The sequence below is a fragment of the Tetrahymena thermophila genome, assembly GCF_000189635.1.
Source record: "Tetrahymena thermophila SB210 genomic scaffold scf_8254636, whole genome shotgun sequence".
NCBI lineage: Eukaryota > Ciliophora > Oligohymenophorea > Hymenostomatida > Tetrahymenidae > Tetrahymena > Tetrahymena thermophila.
Window position 1 is genome coordinate 306,730 of NW_002476405.1, and position 18,020 is coordinate 324,749.

At 19.9% G+C, this 18,020-nt stretch overlaps 4 protein-coding genes across 4 annotated transcripts; 1 reads left to right on the forward strand and 3 right to left on the reverse strand. All coding sequences in view use genetic code 6, as the record gives it.

The window, feature by feature from the left end:
* Positions 1–762: 762 nt before the first annotated feature.
* On the reverse strand, positions 763–1,417 carry TTHERM_00490800 (transmembrane protein, putative; the record flags this gene model as incomplete). The annotated part of the gene is made up of 2 exons (XM_001016857.2): positions 763–1,352; positions 1,399–1,417. 2 exons carry the CDS (start codon positions 1,415–1,417, stop codon positions 763–765), a joined length of 609 nt encoding a protein of 202 aa, XP_001016857.2.
* Positions 1,418–2,710: 1,293 nt separating this feature from the next.
* On the forward strand, positions 2,711–5,791 carry TTHERM_000490809 (transmembrane protein, putative; the record flags this gene model as incomplete). The annotated part of the gene is made up of 11 exons (XM_012797810.1): positions 2,711–3,009; positions 3,245–3,343; positions 3,531–3,620; positions 3,848–3,937; positions 4,158–4,247; positions 4,421–4,513; positions 4,696–4,785; positions 4,966–5,049; positions 5,160–5,249; positions 5,331–5,420; positions 5,689–5,791. The coding sequence occupies 11 exons, from the start codon at positions 2,711–2,713 to the stop codon at positions 5,789–5,791; spliced, it is 1,218 nt and encodes a 405-aa protein (XP_012653264.1).
* Positions 5,792–6,495: 704 nt separating this feature from the next.
* On the reverse strand, positions 6,496–6,855 carry TTHERM_00490810 (transmembrane protein, putative; the record flags this gene model as incomplete). Its single annotated transcript, XM_001016858.1, has 1 exon — positions 6,496–6,855. The coding sequence occupies one exon, from the start codon at positions 6,853–6,855 to the stop codon at positions 6,496–6,498; it is 360 nt and encodes a 119-aa protein (XP_001016858.1).
* A 1,630-nt stretch (positions 6,856–8,485) lies between these two features.
* On the reverse strand, positions 8,486–17,790 carry TTHERM_00490820 (transmembrane protein, putative; the record flags this gene model as incomplete). Its single annotated transcript, XM_001016859.2, has 15 exons — positions 8,486–9,621; positions 9,817–10,267; positions 10,341–11,306; positions 11,360–11,488; positions 11,603–12,248; positions 12,642–14,023; positions 14,075–14,536; positions 14,878–15,398; positions 15,500–15,839; positions 15,901–16,190; positions 16,406–16,699; positions 16,755–16,904; positions 16,958–17,374; positions 17,467–17,628; positions 17,694–17,790. 15 exons carry the CDS (start codon positions 17,788–17,790, stop codon positions 8,486–8,488), a joined length of 7,443 nt encoding a protein of 2,480 aa, XP_001016859.2.
* Positions 17,791–18,020: the final 230 nt, after the last annotated feature.

Here is an 18,020-nt window from a genome sequence, read left to right on the forward strand (position 1 = left end):
TATAAAATAAATTTTTTCAACAAAACTCAATTATTATTTTTAAACAAAATTAAGTTGAAAGAAAATTAAGAGTAAATAGTAATAAAATAATCATTTGATTGGTTCGTTAATTTGCTGAAATAACTTTTAAATTAAGCTACATAAAAATAGAAAGAAATTTAGAATAAGAAATTTAATTTTATTTATGTAAAATAATGAGAATAATTGAAGAGCAAAAATAATACTTTTTTATTATTTAATAGCTATAAAATAGAAATAGTTAATTTAATGGGTTCTTTTGTATTAAGAATTGAAAGTTACTTGATACTTAAATTTTATACAATTATATTCATATCCTACTATATTTTTTCAAGCTCATCTTGCTACTACAGCTCACTATTTTTTTAAAAATTATTTTATTTTGTAATTTTTTTTAACTTATTTGATATTCGGTATAGTAAAAAATTTTAAATTATCATTTATTCGGTATCTATTTTAAAGATAGTGAATTTATCAAGTATTGAACTTAATTAGTTTAACTGCAAAATTTAAAAACTAAATATTAAATATTTTTATTTATTGAATATGAAATTAATTAATTATTTAAATTAGTTTTATTATTGATTGAGTAATATTTTAAAAAATAGAAAGAAAATGCATACAAATAGGAATAAAATGAGATACATTCATTGTTAACTTAAAAAATAAGGTAATATTTTTATTATTATATATTATTTTAAATTAATAACATTTTATGCATTAAAATATCTTATGATAAATATTTCAAAATATCATAGACATTAAAGAAAATGCAAATACAAAAGCAAATTATAAGAATGTTGAGCTAAGGCAATTTATAACTACTTAAAGATTGTTTTAAATTTCTGCGTTTGTAGAACTGCATTTTTGTAAACAATTTTTGGTCTATTGGGCAGAAAATACTTGAGAATTTGAACATCCTAAAGTGCAGGTTTTCATTCTTTATTATTCATTTAGACAATCTAAACTATTATCCTGTTTACATGGTACTTATAAATATTATTATTTTCTATCCAAACAATTAAGAAAATCAATTTCTTCCTAGTTTTGAGCTTAGACTGCACAAAAAGCAATAAGAGCAAGGAAAGTAAATGAGAGGAATTTCATTTTTTGTTTATATTTGTTTTTATCTTGGTTTTTATAAATATTTTGTTATATTTTTATTTATTTATTATACTCTTATTTATCCTTTAAGCCTTTACTTTATAAAGTAGGTATTTCATATGTTTATACTATATAAGAAAAAAGTTATAGATATATAATTAAAATAGATTCATTAATTAAAAATAGTTATTATTGTTATTAAGTCTATATAAACTAGAACTAATGATAGACTTAAAAATAGAAAAATTGTTTGCTCTAAATTCATTTAATTTTTACTATTACTAAATTTATTCATCAAAAATAATATATTAATGTTTAGCTAACCTATTTTTACATCTTTTTTATAAATAATTCGTTTTTATAAAAAAAATAGTTTTGAAGCATAAATTTATTTTTATTTTATCATTTTTAGATTAAATTATTAAAAATTTTTAAAGATAAAGTCAAATATAAATTTATGATAATCAATAAATTATAAATTTAACATTTCTGTTTATAGAATAATGGTTCACATAATCTTATTTAATTAATTTTTTATTTATTTCATTCACATATACATACATCTTTTCAAAAAAATGACTTTTTCAAAGCAATAGAAATTAATTTATTATATAAGTTCAAAAACTTTTGGAAAAATTAAAATATACTTATAATCATATAAAAAAAAATTTAATCTTCATTAAATATTAGTCAGTCTATTTGTATCTTTACAGATAGTATGACTAATATTATTTGAATTTTTTAAATTTTAAAAAATCAAAGTACTTTTAATTTCTGATAATTACTATTTTAACTCTTTTAGCTCTCAAAATACTTCTAGATTAAAAATATCAAAAATCTAATTTTATATTTTTAATTCATAAAATCTTAAATAGATATATTATTTTTAGTTATATATTTATTAAAATATTTAATAATTTTTTCAAAATTTAATATTGCTAAATTTTTTGAGCGATTAATGTCTTTTTTCAAGTTTAGTATGTAAAAAATTTTTTCTGAGAGTGAAAAAATAATTTTTAACAAACTCCGCTGATTACTTACATATATCCAATCAGCGGAGTTTTAAAACCAGGAACTACTATATAATGAAAAAAATAACATAAAATATAAAAATAATTTAACAATTTAAATATTTCATTCAAATATAAAAATTAATTTAAATTTATTATTAATTTAAGAAGATGTATTTAAAAATATGTTAAATCTTTATATTTAATCTAAGATTAAAAAATAATTAATTTTTAAGATGAAATAGATTGCTATTGTTGCTTGCATAAATATGATTTTTTAAAATAGAAGTCTTTATTAGGTGAAATAAAAAAATTTAAAGAAAAAAAGAGTTAAATATTTTGATTTAAAAAAAGCTTATTTATTTTTAATTCATACAAAATCATAAAATATACTTCCCATAGATTTAATTCAACTCAATAAAATATATTAAAAATCCTTTATGTATTTTCATTTTTATTTGTTCTCTTAATTAAAAAGTAATCTTTTTCAAAAATTTAATCAATAATAAACTAAAAAACTATTAATAATTAATTAATTCAATTTTAATAACTTTTATTAATAATAAAAATTAAAAAAAATGATTTATTAGAAAAAAAGCTTTCAAAAACTAAATGATGTAAATAAATTATTTTTTATTAATTAATAATTTATTAATAAGTTTTATTATAAAAAAAAGTTACTAATTTCTTCTAAATTGCTTATAAATAATATTTTTAATCTTTTTTTCAAAAAGAAGCAAAAGATATTTAAAAATATTAAGGATGTAATTTTATTGTTTTTATTTTTATTATTGCTCTTTATTTATTCATTATCAAAATTAAAAAAGTTTGAGAAATCTTCTCTATTAAGTCATACAAATCTTATTATTGATCTAGAGTAAAATCACATATTTTTATATCTTTCTAATAAATGAACTATTTATTTTGCTTATAACCTTACTTTTGCTACATTTATTTTTGATTAATATTAATATCATAAGAAATAAAAATATATTTAGTATTAAATTTAATTATAATTTTTTGAAAATTTTAATTTGTTTTTTTACTTACTTATTATTTTTTTATATAAAATTTTTTATTAATTTGTAAGATATTTTTATTTATTTGAAAAGTTATAAAAATAAGATTAAAATAGATTAAAAAAATTTATTATAGTTATGTACAGCTATGGAAAAATGCTTAAATGTGATTAATTTGTCACTCGATCTTGGGTAAAAATCATTATTTGATTAACTTTAACAATTAAATGGTTGAATAAAAATTATAAAACATATTTATTTTTATGATTTTTTATATCATTTATTCAAAGAGTTTTTTTAGTTATATTATTATTTAAATTTTTTTAATTCATTATCTATTTTTTATTTGTTCTTCTTTTTAGCTTAAATTTATTTACAGACTTAAAAAAATAGGTTCATAGGGAGTAAAATCTTTAAGTTATTCTTTGGAAAAACTGATAAATCTTTAAACTTTAAAACTTAATATTAGGTAAAAATGTCTGACTTAATCTTATATATTTTACATAATATTTAGTAAAATTAGAAAAAATATCAAAGATTTATTTCCTATTTAACTTCTATTACCTTTTAGTAATGTTAAAATAGTAAAACTTCCCTATAGTTAATTTTTTTATTAAATCTTCAAATTAGAGTTTTTAAACATTTCTTCATCTAATTTTCATATTTGCTTATTCATTAATTATTTAATTATTAAAGCTATAATTAAGTTGAATCAGAAGGAATATCCTATTTAGGCTCTGTTTTATAAACCTTTAAAAATCTTTAAAATTTAATGCTGAAACTCACGTAAAAATTATTTATCTTCTCTTAATATTAATTTAGATTTACCTAATTCATTAAATAATTATCTTCTTTAGCCAATTAAAAAAAAAATTCAATTTTTAAATAAACTCATAGAATAATTAAATATTTTTGGTATTCTTATTGATTTTAAATATTCTTATGCACAACTTTAACAAACATTCTTCTTTTTTTATAATAATGACATAAATTATTATGTTAAAAGAAATAACGAAATCGGCGATAAAGGGCTTTCTGATTTAAGTTCTTCTTTATCAAAATGCACAAATTTATTATCTTTGGAACTTTATCTTGAGTAAATATTCTTTATTTACATATATGATTATTTTGAAATTTATTAAGGAAGAAAATTTTATTTTCTAATTGCTTATTAGAATTTATTCTATAATCTTTATAATTAGTTTTTCAATTCCCCTTAAGTTTTTTATTTAATTTTTGCCTGTATTAATTATTTCAAAATTTTAAAAGCTTAAATTTAGAACTATCTGATGAAGGAGTATCAGATTTAGGTTTGTGTTTAGCGAAATGTATAAATCTTTAAGTTTTAGTTCTCAGCCTTAAGTAAAAATAAAAATTATATATTTTCTTTTAGTTATTTTAGTTAATTACAAATTTATTTTAATTTTATTTAGCTATTTAATTTATTAATCTTATAATTTAAATTAAAATTCTTTAAATTTTTATTTTTTCAATTTTCCATTTTCTTTTTCAAAAATTTTTAATTTATAAAAAAATATTTAAAGTTAATGCTCTATTCGTGCAAAGGCTTGTTCTGTTTTAGCTTCTGGTTTTGCATAGTGTACAAAACTACAAAACTTGGAACTTTTTCTAGGGTAAATTATGAATAAATTAACTATTAATAATATCAACATTAAGATTATTAAAAAACTCTAGTTACATCATTTAATACAATTTAATGCTAAAATCTTTAATTTAAGTTTCAATTTAATATGTTTTTTAAATATCTATCCAATTATTAAAATTAAATAATATTTTTTTGATTTTAAAAGAAGAGCTATCTGTTATTAAGATGTATCATATTTAACTTCTTCTTTAGCTAGATGTCATAAACTCTCAAAATTAACACTCAAGCTTTAGTAAAAATAATTTATTTTATTTTAATTATTTTTCTTACTTTTTTTCATTTATTTATTGTTATTTAGTTTAAGATTGAAAATAGTTTTAAATTTATTTTTAATGTTTATAGAGGCAATGCGCTTAGAGATTAGGATTCATTAAGCATAGGCTCTTGTTTGGCGAACCTTATCAATCTTAAATTCTTGAAACTTATTCTTTTGTATTTATTATTGTCTTTATTTTCATAAAAAACTTTTTTATTTCATATTATCTAAAAATTTAATTTTAAAAATGAAAATAGTGACAACAAAATTGGAAATTAAGGTGCATTAGGTTTATGTTTTGCTTTATCATAAACCTCTAACGTTTACACTTTGGAAATTAGTCTTTCGTAAAAACAGTTTTTTTTAATTAAATAAATTCAATTTATAATTTTTCAAGAATTCAAGTTAATTAAACTATTTATTAATTAGTTTTGTTTCTAATTATAATTTCTTTTTTTCTTTCTTAAATTAAAAATAATATAATAATTTATTCTTTTTTTATTTATATTTCTTGCTATATTTAAGACATTTTTGCAATTTTATCTTTGTATTAAAAGTTTTAATTAGGATTTCACTTAAAAATCTAAATTTAAAAATTAAATTCTTAAATTAAAGAGATTAGCTTCTGCTGTCATCACCTTAAATCCTTGACTTGATTAAGCTCGCAACCTTTCTTTTCTTATTTATTCATAACTACTGTTAAATAAATCTGATTTGAAAGCTAAATAATATTTATTCTATATCTTTTTAATTTGCTGCAATTATTTATTTGTTTTTTCTTAATAAATATAAAAAAAAACGGTTTTATTTACTTTTATATAATATTCAATATATTCTTAATTATATACCATAAATTTAAATTTTTGATTATAAATTTAGATTTATCCATAAAAAAACAAAGCAAATCTTTCTTTAATTAAATTATTTATATTACTAAATGTTAATAAAATCATCGCTAATAAATGGCGGTAACTATTTTTTAAAATTGTAAAGTGTTATACTTAAAATATTATATTAAACTTAAAATGACTTTGTGCGTAATGAAAAGGAGTATTAAATTTTGTTAAAATACTAAATTAACTATTTAAAGAAATAAGCTAAATAATTTATTTTTATACAAAAAAAATTGCCTATTTATTTTAAAGCTAATGAATTTATCAAGTATTGAACTTAATAAGTTTAACTGCAAAATTTAAAAACTAAATATTAAATATTTTTATTTATTGAATACGAAACTAATTAATTATTTAAATTAATTTTATTATTGATTGATTAATATTTTTTAAAATAGAAAGAAAATGCCAACAAATAGGAATAAAATGAGATACATTCATTGTTAACTTAAAAAATAAGGTAATATTTTATTATTATTATTTTAAATTAATAACATTTTATGCATTAAAATATCTTATGATAAATATTTCAAAATATCATAGACATTAAAGAAATAGTAAGTACAAAAGCAAATTATAAGAATGTTGAGCTCAGGCAATTTATAACTACTTAAAGATTGTTTTAAATTGCTGCGTTTGTAGAACTGCATTTTGGTAAACAATTTTTGATCTATTGGGCAGAATATACTTGAAAGTTTGAACATTCTTAAGCGCAGGTTTTCACTCTTTATGCTTCATTTAGACAATCTTAATTATCCTATTTGCATGTTTCTTATAAATCTGATTATTTTCTATCCAAACAATTAAGAAGATTAACTTAATCCTAGTTTTGAGCTTAGACTGCACAAAAAGCAATAAGAGCAAGGAAAGTAAATGTGATGAATTTCATTTTTTGTTTATATTTGTTTTTATCTTGGTTTTTATAAATATTTTGTTATATTTCTATTTATTTATTTATTTATTTATTTATTTATTTATTTATTATACTTTTAATTATCATTTAATCCTTTCCTTTATAAAGTAGGTATTTCATAAGTATATACAATATAAGAAAAAAACTATAGATATATGATTAATATAGGTTCATTAATTAAAAATAGTTATTATTATTATTAAATATATAAACTAGAACTAATGATTGACTAAAATAGAAAAATAGTTTGCTCTTAATTCATATGATTATTACTATTACTAAATTTATTATCAAAAATAATATATTAATGTTTAGCTAACCTATTTTTACATCTTTTTTATAATTCATTTTTATAAAAAAGATAGTTTTGAAGCATATATTTATTTTAATTTTATCACTTTTTGATTGAATTATTAAAAATTTTTAAAGATAAAGTCAAATATCAATTTATTATAATCAGTAAATTATAAATTTAACCTTTCTGTTTATAGAATAATGCCTCATATAATCCTATTTAATTATTGTTTCATACATACATCTTTTCAAAAAAATGACTTTTTCTAAGCAATAGAAAACTAATTTATTATATAAGTTCAAAAATATTTGGAAATTAAAATATACTTATAATCATATTGAAATAAAAATGTAATCTTTATTAAATATATCAATAACGTTAGTCAGTCTATTTATATCTTTACAGACAATATTTACTGACTAATATTATTTGAGTTTTTTAAATAAATTAAAAAAATCAAAGCGCTATTAATTTCTGATAATTACTATTTAAAATTTTTTAGCTCTCATACTTCTAGATTAATAATATCAAAAATATAATTTTATATTTTTATTCATAAAATCTGAAATAGATATATTTTTAGTAATATTTTGATTAAAATATTTCATATTTTTTTAAAAATTTAATATTGCTAATATATATAATATTATTATCCCAAGTCCTATTTGTATTGTAGGGTAGAACCCTAGGGTTCTACTCTATATATATAACATAAGATTTTAATACTATAATTAAAACTAAAATGAACAAATATTTTTAAAATAAATATAAACAACCAACTATCATAAAGTATATTTATATTTTTTTGTATGTTATTTTATTATGTGATAATATTTGACTGCAGTAATATTAATTTACTGCTTAAAATTATTTACAAATTTTATATTTTTTTATTTTTAATTAAATTTTGAAATAAGATGCAATATAAAAATGTTAAATTTTAAAAATATATATCATTCTATTTCTATATTAATTTGAATGCAATTTAGATCAGTTGTTAACTAAAGGAGTAGATTGTAATTAAGGAGATTATTAAAGTGTTTCTTATTAAGATAAGATATTATTTAACCTCAAAGTTTTTAAATCAGAATATTCTAATTTTTAAAAATTAAAGTTAAAATTATTTTTATTAAACTAATTTACATTGAAGAGTTTTGAAATTGTTAGTTTTAACTAGATTAAAATCTAATTCAATTTCTTTATCTATTATGAAGGAATTTTTTTCAGATTCTTAGTTATCTAAGTTATTTAAATTCGGCTCTATAAACTAGCTTTTAAAGTTTGTTTATTTATTTAATACATTTTGATATTTCATGTCTATTTTAATTTTTAAGATTTTTTATTTAAAATGCACATTTAATTAATTAATAAAATTTTACTTAGTTAGGTTTCCAAAACTTTTATAAAAAACTATTTTCTTTATTCAATATTCATGTCTAAGTATCTTTAAAATGCTCTTTTAATTTTAGCTTTTATTTCTGGATTAAGCTTCTTAGTATTATTCTCAGTTTATGTGAAACGTTTGAGCAAATGAATTTTTACTGAAAGTTTTACTATCAAATTTTTAATAACTTACTTAAATAACAAATAATAATTATAGATAATTTCTTTTAAAACCGAAATTATAAAAATAGAGTTAATTAGTAAAATAATTCCAAATGAGGGATAATAAAAATATGGGAAAGGATTTTGATAGATAAATATTCCAAGTAAAACTGTAATAGAACAGACTATAGTTGAATTTATATCAATTTAGTTTATTTCTTCTTCCTTATAAGGCTTGACCATGATAGTCAAAATTCCATAAAGTGTAATGCTAAGAAAAACTAAAATCCCTTTTATAATAATCATTTAAGAATAAAAATTAAGTGATAGGATTATTGTTATTTTTTCTACCATCTTTACAAACTCCCAATAAAAAGCTTAGTTTTTGTATTCAATATAAAGAAACCCATATTTCAGTTTAATTTTTGTACTTTCAAGCTGATCTTAATTTTTTTTCAATAAAACAAACAAAGTTATAGGCAAGATAAACAACCAAATAATCAATAAAGGTAGAACAATAGCTAATATGTACTTAATATGCTAACTTGTATAACACTCAAAAGAAACATTTGATAAAATGTAGCTTTTGTCTCCAATATTTCTGCAAGATAGTAATGCTATTATCTAAGCAACTATATCAGGTTAAGTGTAAATTATTAAAAACATTGAAGCAGTAGAAATACTTTAAATTGGAAAAGCTTCCTTTTTTTTATTTATCCAGTAATGATAAACCAAAAGCCCTAAAAAAAATATTATCAGATATAAAATAGGAATAATCTAAGAAAAAATCATTCTGAAAAATATTATTGGTATTTCTGTCTCTATCTTAACAAGTAAGCAATCTAATGAACTCATAGTTTATTTTATTGGATTCCCAACAGACTGAGGAAGCTCAAAAATACCTAAAAATTTAAATGTTTTAAATTAATAAATTTTTAACTTTGTAAATATATGAATAAACTATGCTTAATTTAAATAATTTTGGATATAATTAAATCAAATCGCACTTTTAATTATCTATTTTTCGCAAGTATAATTATTTAAAAACGAATAAATTTTATTTAATATTATGAATTTAATTTAGAAATAATTAAAACCTGATGGAATAGTAAGATTGAATGTAGCAATCGAACCTACAATTTAGAAGTAATTTGTAAACATTTTTATGCAAATACTTTATTTCATCGAGTCAGCTTATTTTTATTCAAAGTTAGCATTTTTATTTTTTTAAGAAATAGTAATCTATCTTTAAAACTATTGTGTAACATTTTTTTAAATTTAACTTGCATTGAGAGATTTGTTTATTTGGTTATCTGTTATTTAACTAATTCCTCTATTCCTAATATTCATAACTGTTCTTTTAATTGCAAGTTAAGCAGCTTCAATTTTCAAAGAAGAAATGTTTCCTCTAATTGCAATCAGCATAGAGCATAACGTCCAAAATGTCAAAGCAACAATAATCCATGAATTATATTACATTTTACTGCATAATGCACATGAATATTTAGCTGTTTTAGAGTATTTTTCTCCCCAAAACTGACCCTCAATCTTCAATAAAATTAAAAATTTTTGGTTTAATCGAATTGAGTTTATGAATTCAAAATAAAATTAAATTATTTACATCACATTCTTCACAAAGTGCACCAATATGTCCTTCATAGCAAATATTATTTCCGAAGCTACCTCCAACGCAGTTTGATTCCTAATTTTCACAAGAAAGTATTATTGCTACATCACCAGATCTTCTCCAATAACCATAATTTGTAACTATCTAATCGCCACCAAGACACTCAGCACCCTTTGGACATTCTTAACACTATTAAACATTAAATGAGTATTATCCCTTTTTGCATATATCACATTAAATTAATAAATTATATTGAGTCTTTTATTCTCCTGAAATGCAATCCCTAAAATAAACGTTTACATCGAATGTGTAATTTTATTCGTATAAATTTGTCTGTTTATTTAAAGTATAAATTTGGTCAGAATAAAACTATAGAATCACTGAAGAATTAGGTGTTCCTACAACAGTCAGTTATGAGAAAGAAAATGATTAGGATGTTTAATTGAAACTGACTTACTCATCTCCACTTAGTTAATAACTTTGGATATTCTGAGTATGAGGATTTACTTTAACTTAAATTTTGTAAGATTAAATTTCTTCATAAGTAATAGGAATAATACATTCATTTTATTCATTTGTTAATTAAAACTAGATATCTTTTAATGAACCACCACTTCTAAATTCCATAATTTCTATAGATTAATTCTACTTACCTTTGTTTAGTGTTAGAAATTATTCTAAATTCACCAAATTTAATTTGCTTGCATAAGAGATTAAGTTGCTACCATATATATATCCAACGTTTCCTTCAAATTAATTTTTTGTTAATTATGCAGAAATATTTTATTAATAAATTGCTCCAGCTATTTATGCAAAATTAGAAACAAAAATTGATTCAGAAATTAAAGCCGAACTATTTGGAGGATTAAGATTTTCAGAATAAATAAAAATAGCTCCACCTTTTCCATTTATTGAAGTATTATTCTAAAAGATTGATTTATCAATATTCAGTTGAAAAGCCTATATTATGATGAAATGAATTAAAACAATTTTAATGTAAACTAAAAAATAACATTTGTGTATTATGACTGAATGTACATAGCACCTCCATCATACTAAGACTAACATTTATAAAATATACTATTTGAAATGGAGTTTTTTCCTTGAAGTCCATTAATAAAAAAAAATCCACCAAATTGATTCTTTTTATAAAAAAAAATATCTAAACAATTTAAATTATTGAGTAAAGTTAATGTATTAATAAATAACATAATTAAAGACATTGCATTAAAAAATATAATTTAAATTTTGCTTACCCTTGTTTAGTTAAAGATAGAATTATCAATATTAAGGTTGCCATTTTGCAGTTAAATAACTCCGTTACAACTTTAGCAGTTTAATTCATAAAAAATGCAATTATTTTAAATATAGATTTAACTATTTTATAGCATTATTAAAGATGTTGAATCTTTAGAAGGTTAAGTTTCTTTCAATTCACTTAAAATTCTATTACTTGATTGTTAATTAATATTTAAAAATTTTGCACTATCTAACAAAATCGATCCTCCTTAAATATTTATGAAATTTTTAACATAGCTACAATCCGAAATTGAGGAATTAAATATTTAAACAGTTGAGTTTTATGATTGAATAAGAAGAGGTATATTTGAATCAAGGTTTTTTACAGATAAATCAGAGATAGTACAATTCTTTAATTAAACTTATGAATTCGTTAATTTTATTAATGTTGATTACTATTTATTTTAGTAACCTTAATAAAAAATATATGGTAAAGAATCTGACTAAAATGGTTAATTATTTTTTTGAATTATATTGAAAAATTATATTTCTGAAGATTAAAGAGAAATAAAATAATTATCTGAAACACCTTATATGTTGTAAATCAATCCACCATCAAATGTTATTTAATAAATAGCATAAACTGAACTTTACTAATATTATCTTTATAAATTTTTATAAATTAAAATAATTAAATAAATAAAGCATAACCTAAATATCTTACAATTGATAATTTTGCATATTAAAAATTGCTTAAAAAAATAAAATTTAAGATAAAATTTCAATTTAAAAGTATTAAAAAAATGTAGAAACATTCTGTATTTAATTTTAAAAAGTATTCATTTTAATGTGAAAATTGCCATTTGTTTCATCTTTTATTAATTAATTAATTTATTTAATAAAATAATAATAATCTTAATTAAATTTTATATTTTGAGAAACTAGTATTAACATCGTTTTTTTGGGTATTGTTTTAAATAAAATTTTTGATTTTAGATTATTTTTAATATTGTTTAATTAAATGATAATAATAATAATAATAATATAATAAGATACTGTAATTGTATAGCTGATGATAAAAGAGGTAATGTGAATAGATTACTGAAACTACAGTTCAAACAACTGAAATTTAATTTCTGTCCACTTGTATCTATAAAAATGGCACTTGCATCTACAGAAGCATATCCTTCAGTAAAATAGACGTTGTTAAATTAAAGATTTAATATCTCTGCAGATGATACTAAGTAAAGAAAACCTCCTTTTGAAGCTGTTGCTTTACTGAAATTGCAGTTTGTAATTGATATATTTTCTGCTTTTGCATATACCATGCAGCCAATTGAATTATATAAAGTTAATGATTAATTATTTATAAAGGTAGAATTGCTAAAATTGATTTAGTCCATAGATAATTAGCTTGTTTCTATATAAGCGAAGCCATATTAAGAATTGCTGTACGAATCTAAAAAATAAGATTTTTTAATTAAGACAGATCCTTAATAATTGACTATCCATAATGCTATAGATGAATAAGTTTATGTGTATTAAATACTCTAAAGAAGTATATTTTAAAAATTGCAATTATTTATCTATATTTCTATATTATAAGTTGTGGATATTTGGATTGGAATGGATTAAGTATTTTTTCCTTATTGATATAAAATCAAATCAGTGAAATTACTATCAAAAATTTGTAGTGTAGCTTATAAAACAGAATTATTTTCTAATGATATTAAATTAATGTCTTATACTCTCATTGAATATAATTTATTTTAAGTAATAATTGTTTAGTAAATTTCACTTAATGAAAAGCAACCACTTGTTGCAATGTTTAAAACTTAATCAAAGTATTTTTTATCACTTAAGCATGAGAATAAACTAATATTAACTGTATTGGCAATTTAAATTAAGCCAAATTAAATATTTAAATTGTTTTTCATAGTTATATTTTATGCATTAAGTGTAGCTATCTTGTAGGTTTCAAATAGCTAAGCTGAATCTAAATCAAATGAGCTATTTTTTATCAAGAAATTACTATCAAAATCTAAATTTTGAAGTATAAGTTAATGAGATGGTGAAGATCTCATTGAATACAAAGCATCAAAGAATACATAGGTTGTTCTAGCTTAAAATTTATTGTTAGCTATGCTAATATTAGTAAATTAAAAAGTTTAGTTTACTTAGTCAACAGTAGCAACTGTAGAAAATATCGATTTCATACAAATAGTGTTATTATTCATTTGCATATTACTGACTGCAAAGAGGCCAGCTTAAAATAGGATAGAAATTTAATTTTTGTCGTCTTCATCGCTTTTTTAAAAACAAGTATTTTAAGAAATCAGAAGATTATTAACATTAGCTTAGATATTAGATTACTACTACAGAATGCTAAACTAATTCCCAAGAGTACAGTTAATTAAAGACAAATTATAAATTTAAATCTATTATTTAAAAAAATTTAATGGCATTGAATTATATAAAGTAAATTTTACATAACTAGAGTTAAAAGCTGCGATTATTGATTAGTGATAACTAAAATCTTCATTTGATAAATTGTACTTTTAGATAATTAGCTAAGTAGAGTCAACTTAAATAGATTAACAATTAATTTAAGATAAACTAATATTTAGATTCTTAAGTTAGATATTATTAATAATAGCATTTTACCCAATATTCTAAAAAATAATTCCACATTAATTAATTTACTGATTCAATGTAAAATTAATGATCATATCTTAAATTGTTATTTAATTATAATTATTAAATTTCATAACTCCTTAGTAATTTAAACTTGCATAAGTGCCATACTTACTACTTAAAAAAAATAACGAAATAATACTATTAAAATCGAAATTCATTAGATTTGGGTTTAAGTTATACTCATTATCAGGATTTATGTAAATATTAACACTCATATCAGAAACACCTGAAACAATTTACTTATAGTATTAAGCCTATAAATAAATAATATAAAGTTAAATTAAAATAAAACAAAAGTTTATTTTAGATTAAATTTTTAGTTTCTTGAAATTTTCTTTATCCATAAACATCCAATTTTAAAACTCTCTAATTATTACTGTAAAAATTTTTGAATAGAGGGATTTAATTTTTATTTTTTTATGTTGTTAATTTGAAAGAGTTTTTTTTTAAATTATGAGAGTTTCAAGTATTTTAAAAATAGAAAATTTTTTAATTTATTAAAAAATAAAACAAAAAGAAGAACCTATAACAAAGATTTTGGAGCTTAAAAGCTTTTAAAAAATTAATAATTAAACAATTTAAATATTTTTAATACTTTGATCATTGCTGTTAAGAAATTGTCAGATGTTGTATAAGGATTGTCAACAGCTCCTGCACCATAAACTGCATTAACATCAAATTGATTTGTTGTATTAAAATAATATTACTAGGTACATTATGTGCAAAGAGTAGAGTTTGAGAGACAATCTTGAATGGAGTAGAATAGATTTCTATCTGTGTATTAAATCCATAGTGTGTAATCACTTAGCATTTCTATATAAATTAACTTGTCTTAAATTTTTTTTGATTAGAGTTGTAAAAAAAAATCGAATAGTTTTGAATTTTAATTCAGTTTAAAGATTAAAGCTTCTCCAGAATTAAAATCACCTAAAGCTATTAGCTGAGGTTTTGAAAAGGCTCTTAAAGCTAAAGGTTAGCTAGTTAATTTTGCTAAATACTAATAATTTCCAGACAAATAATCTAGAGCGTAAACTTTATTATCATCACACGACATTATTATTCTTTTAAATCCATTAATATTGAAAATATCACCTATTTAAGAGTTTTTGCAAATACCTAAATTTAAATTCAAACAAAATTTCAAAAACAATAAATTTAAAAATTATATAGAATTTAAATACACATAATATAAATTAATTTATAAAGTTTAAATTTACTAAAATTATAAGAAAACTTAAATTCATAATTAGGAGTGCTTAGATCCCAAATGTAAACAGTCCCATTATTATCTACTCCAATTAATTCTAAGTTTTGTGGATCATCTAAAGAAGCTATTGCAAAAGCTGTTTGGATTGATGTAACATCACTTTGATTTGAAGTTAAAAAATACCTCTCAGTTGTTGATTGGCAATTGATTAACTAAAATAAATAGTTTTCTGTATTAGCTTTATTAGGAAAAGCTAAAGCAACATATATTTTATTTTATATTGAAAATGGATCTAAATTTTAATTTATACTTGCCCATGTCAAACCAAAAGAATTTGTTATGTCAATGGCCTAATTTATAATTGTAATTTTTGTAAATAGACTTTAAATAAAAATAAGTAATTGCTCTTACTGTATTTTATTGGCTAAGAGGATATATTGGGAATGTAAATATAAAGCTATTACTTCCATCTTCACCACTTTTGATAAAATACCAATCAAATAAGTTTTTTACTGAGTAAAAGCTGCCATATTAATATCTGACGTTACCTGATAATTCAGGTTTTTAATTATTTCCATCATATTATCCAAAATAACCATCATCATAAAGTAGAAGGTAATTTTGGTATAAAAATATGTATTTATCTGTATTGATATCATCCTGTCTAATAAATCTTCTACTTAGCGTGTCGCCACCAAAATCTAATTTTTAAGTTGTTAAAAAACTTTATATGTATATTTAAATGAAATATAAAAATAAAATGTTTTTTTCATTTTATTTAAAAATTTTTATTTAAAAGATTAAGAAAACTTTTAATATTTAATAATTTATAGTTACTGCAAAATTTAATAATAGTCTATAAAAAACTTAAATTATTATTTAAAATATAATAAGTATTGTCAAAATTAAAAATTACATAAGTAATAATAAAACTAGTAGGTGGTATAATGAAAGACTGTGATATATGTACCAGAAGATATAATTAAAATAGGATTTTCTTATATTTTATACAATTTAAAATAGCAAGTGATTTAAATCCAGTAGTAACTTGAAATACTCATTTAAGAATAATCGTCATTAGCTGATAAATAGATTGGAAAAACATAGTATTAAGAGTTGATGATAAGAGTATGAGAATAGCTCCCGTTAGAAAATGATAAATCATAAACAATATTTTGAGTATTATCTGTTAAATAGTATGAATAAATACCTAAAATTTATAATTTTAAATCTTTAAAATAATTACAATTGTTATTAAATTTTACTCTATTTGAAAAGAGTTTAATAAACTCCTTTCTTGATATCTATTATTTTTACTGCTGCTACCACTAAATATTTTCCACCCATAAATATTATATCTTAAGTTGGATGTTTTGTAAAGCATTTGTTTCCATCTCCTTATTAATCTACTATAGCTATGAAAAGAATAATTATTTTTTATTAATTTAAATTAATAAATTTAGCATACAATCTTGGATATAGCCATTGTAAGAATAAGTTAGATTTTATAGATCTACACTCCAAGTTATTATTCCTCTATCATTTGTAGTCACTATTATATATTCGCCTGTAGAAAGCTGATAAAAGCTTGAATAATACTAATAAAGCTAAGAATTATCAGAGAATGTCTAAAGAATTTATGTATTATCTAAGAGAAGAACTACTTATTGCTGAATAAAGTCAAATATTTACAAAACATTATAATAGCTAGTTAAAATAACATAATTAGTTCCCTAAATTAACTATAGTGAAGAAATGTTGATAAAGGAAAAGGATTATTGTGATTTCAAAGTATATGGATCTGCAAATATCAAGTTATTTTAGTTTATTATCACTAACTGTTAAGTTTGATCATTGTAATACATTTCTCCTATCAGAAAGTCAGCTTATTATTATTAAAATAGACATTTTTAAAATATAAATTCAAATCATAAAAAACACAATGCTTAGTAGAATTATTAAAATTTTTTAGCTTACGAGCTATAACATTAATCACTTCTCCAGAAGAGGATGACATATCATAATAATATACAATACTAGAAATTGGGTAGTTCCATTAGCTCGTGTTTATAACTAAAATGTTAGTTTTAGGGATTCTCAAGAAATTTTTTACATAGAAGCTTTAATCCCTCTTTGGATCTTAAAAATTTTTAATAAAATATTATGAATTAAATATGGCTGATAATAATAAATTAGTTTTTTACTGTCATAAGTTCTCAATTAAGGACATTTTTAAACATTTTAAGCCTAAATAAATAAAATAAAACTTAAAAGCAAAGCACTTAGATACTAAATAATCATATTTTCTTATAAGTTGATTGAGATAAATATTAAATTTTTGGTTTATTAATTATTAAGTAATTAGAAAAAGATATAGGTTTATTATATTTAATAAAATCAAAGTTATATCTTTATTGTTGAATAGCTAATAATAGATAATTAAAAATTTTTACAGGTTCAGTAGTGTTTTTTGCTTCACAATATAATTTTAAAATAAAAAAAATACACATATGTATTATTATCTAATGTTT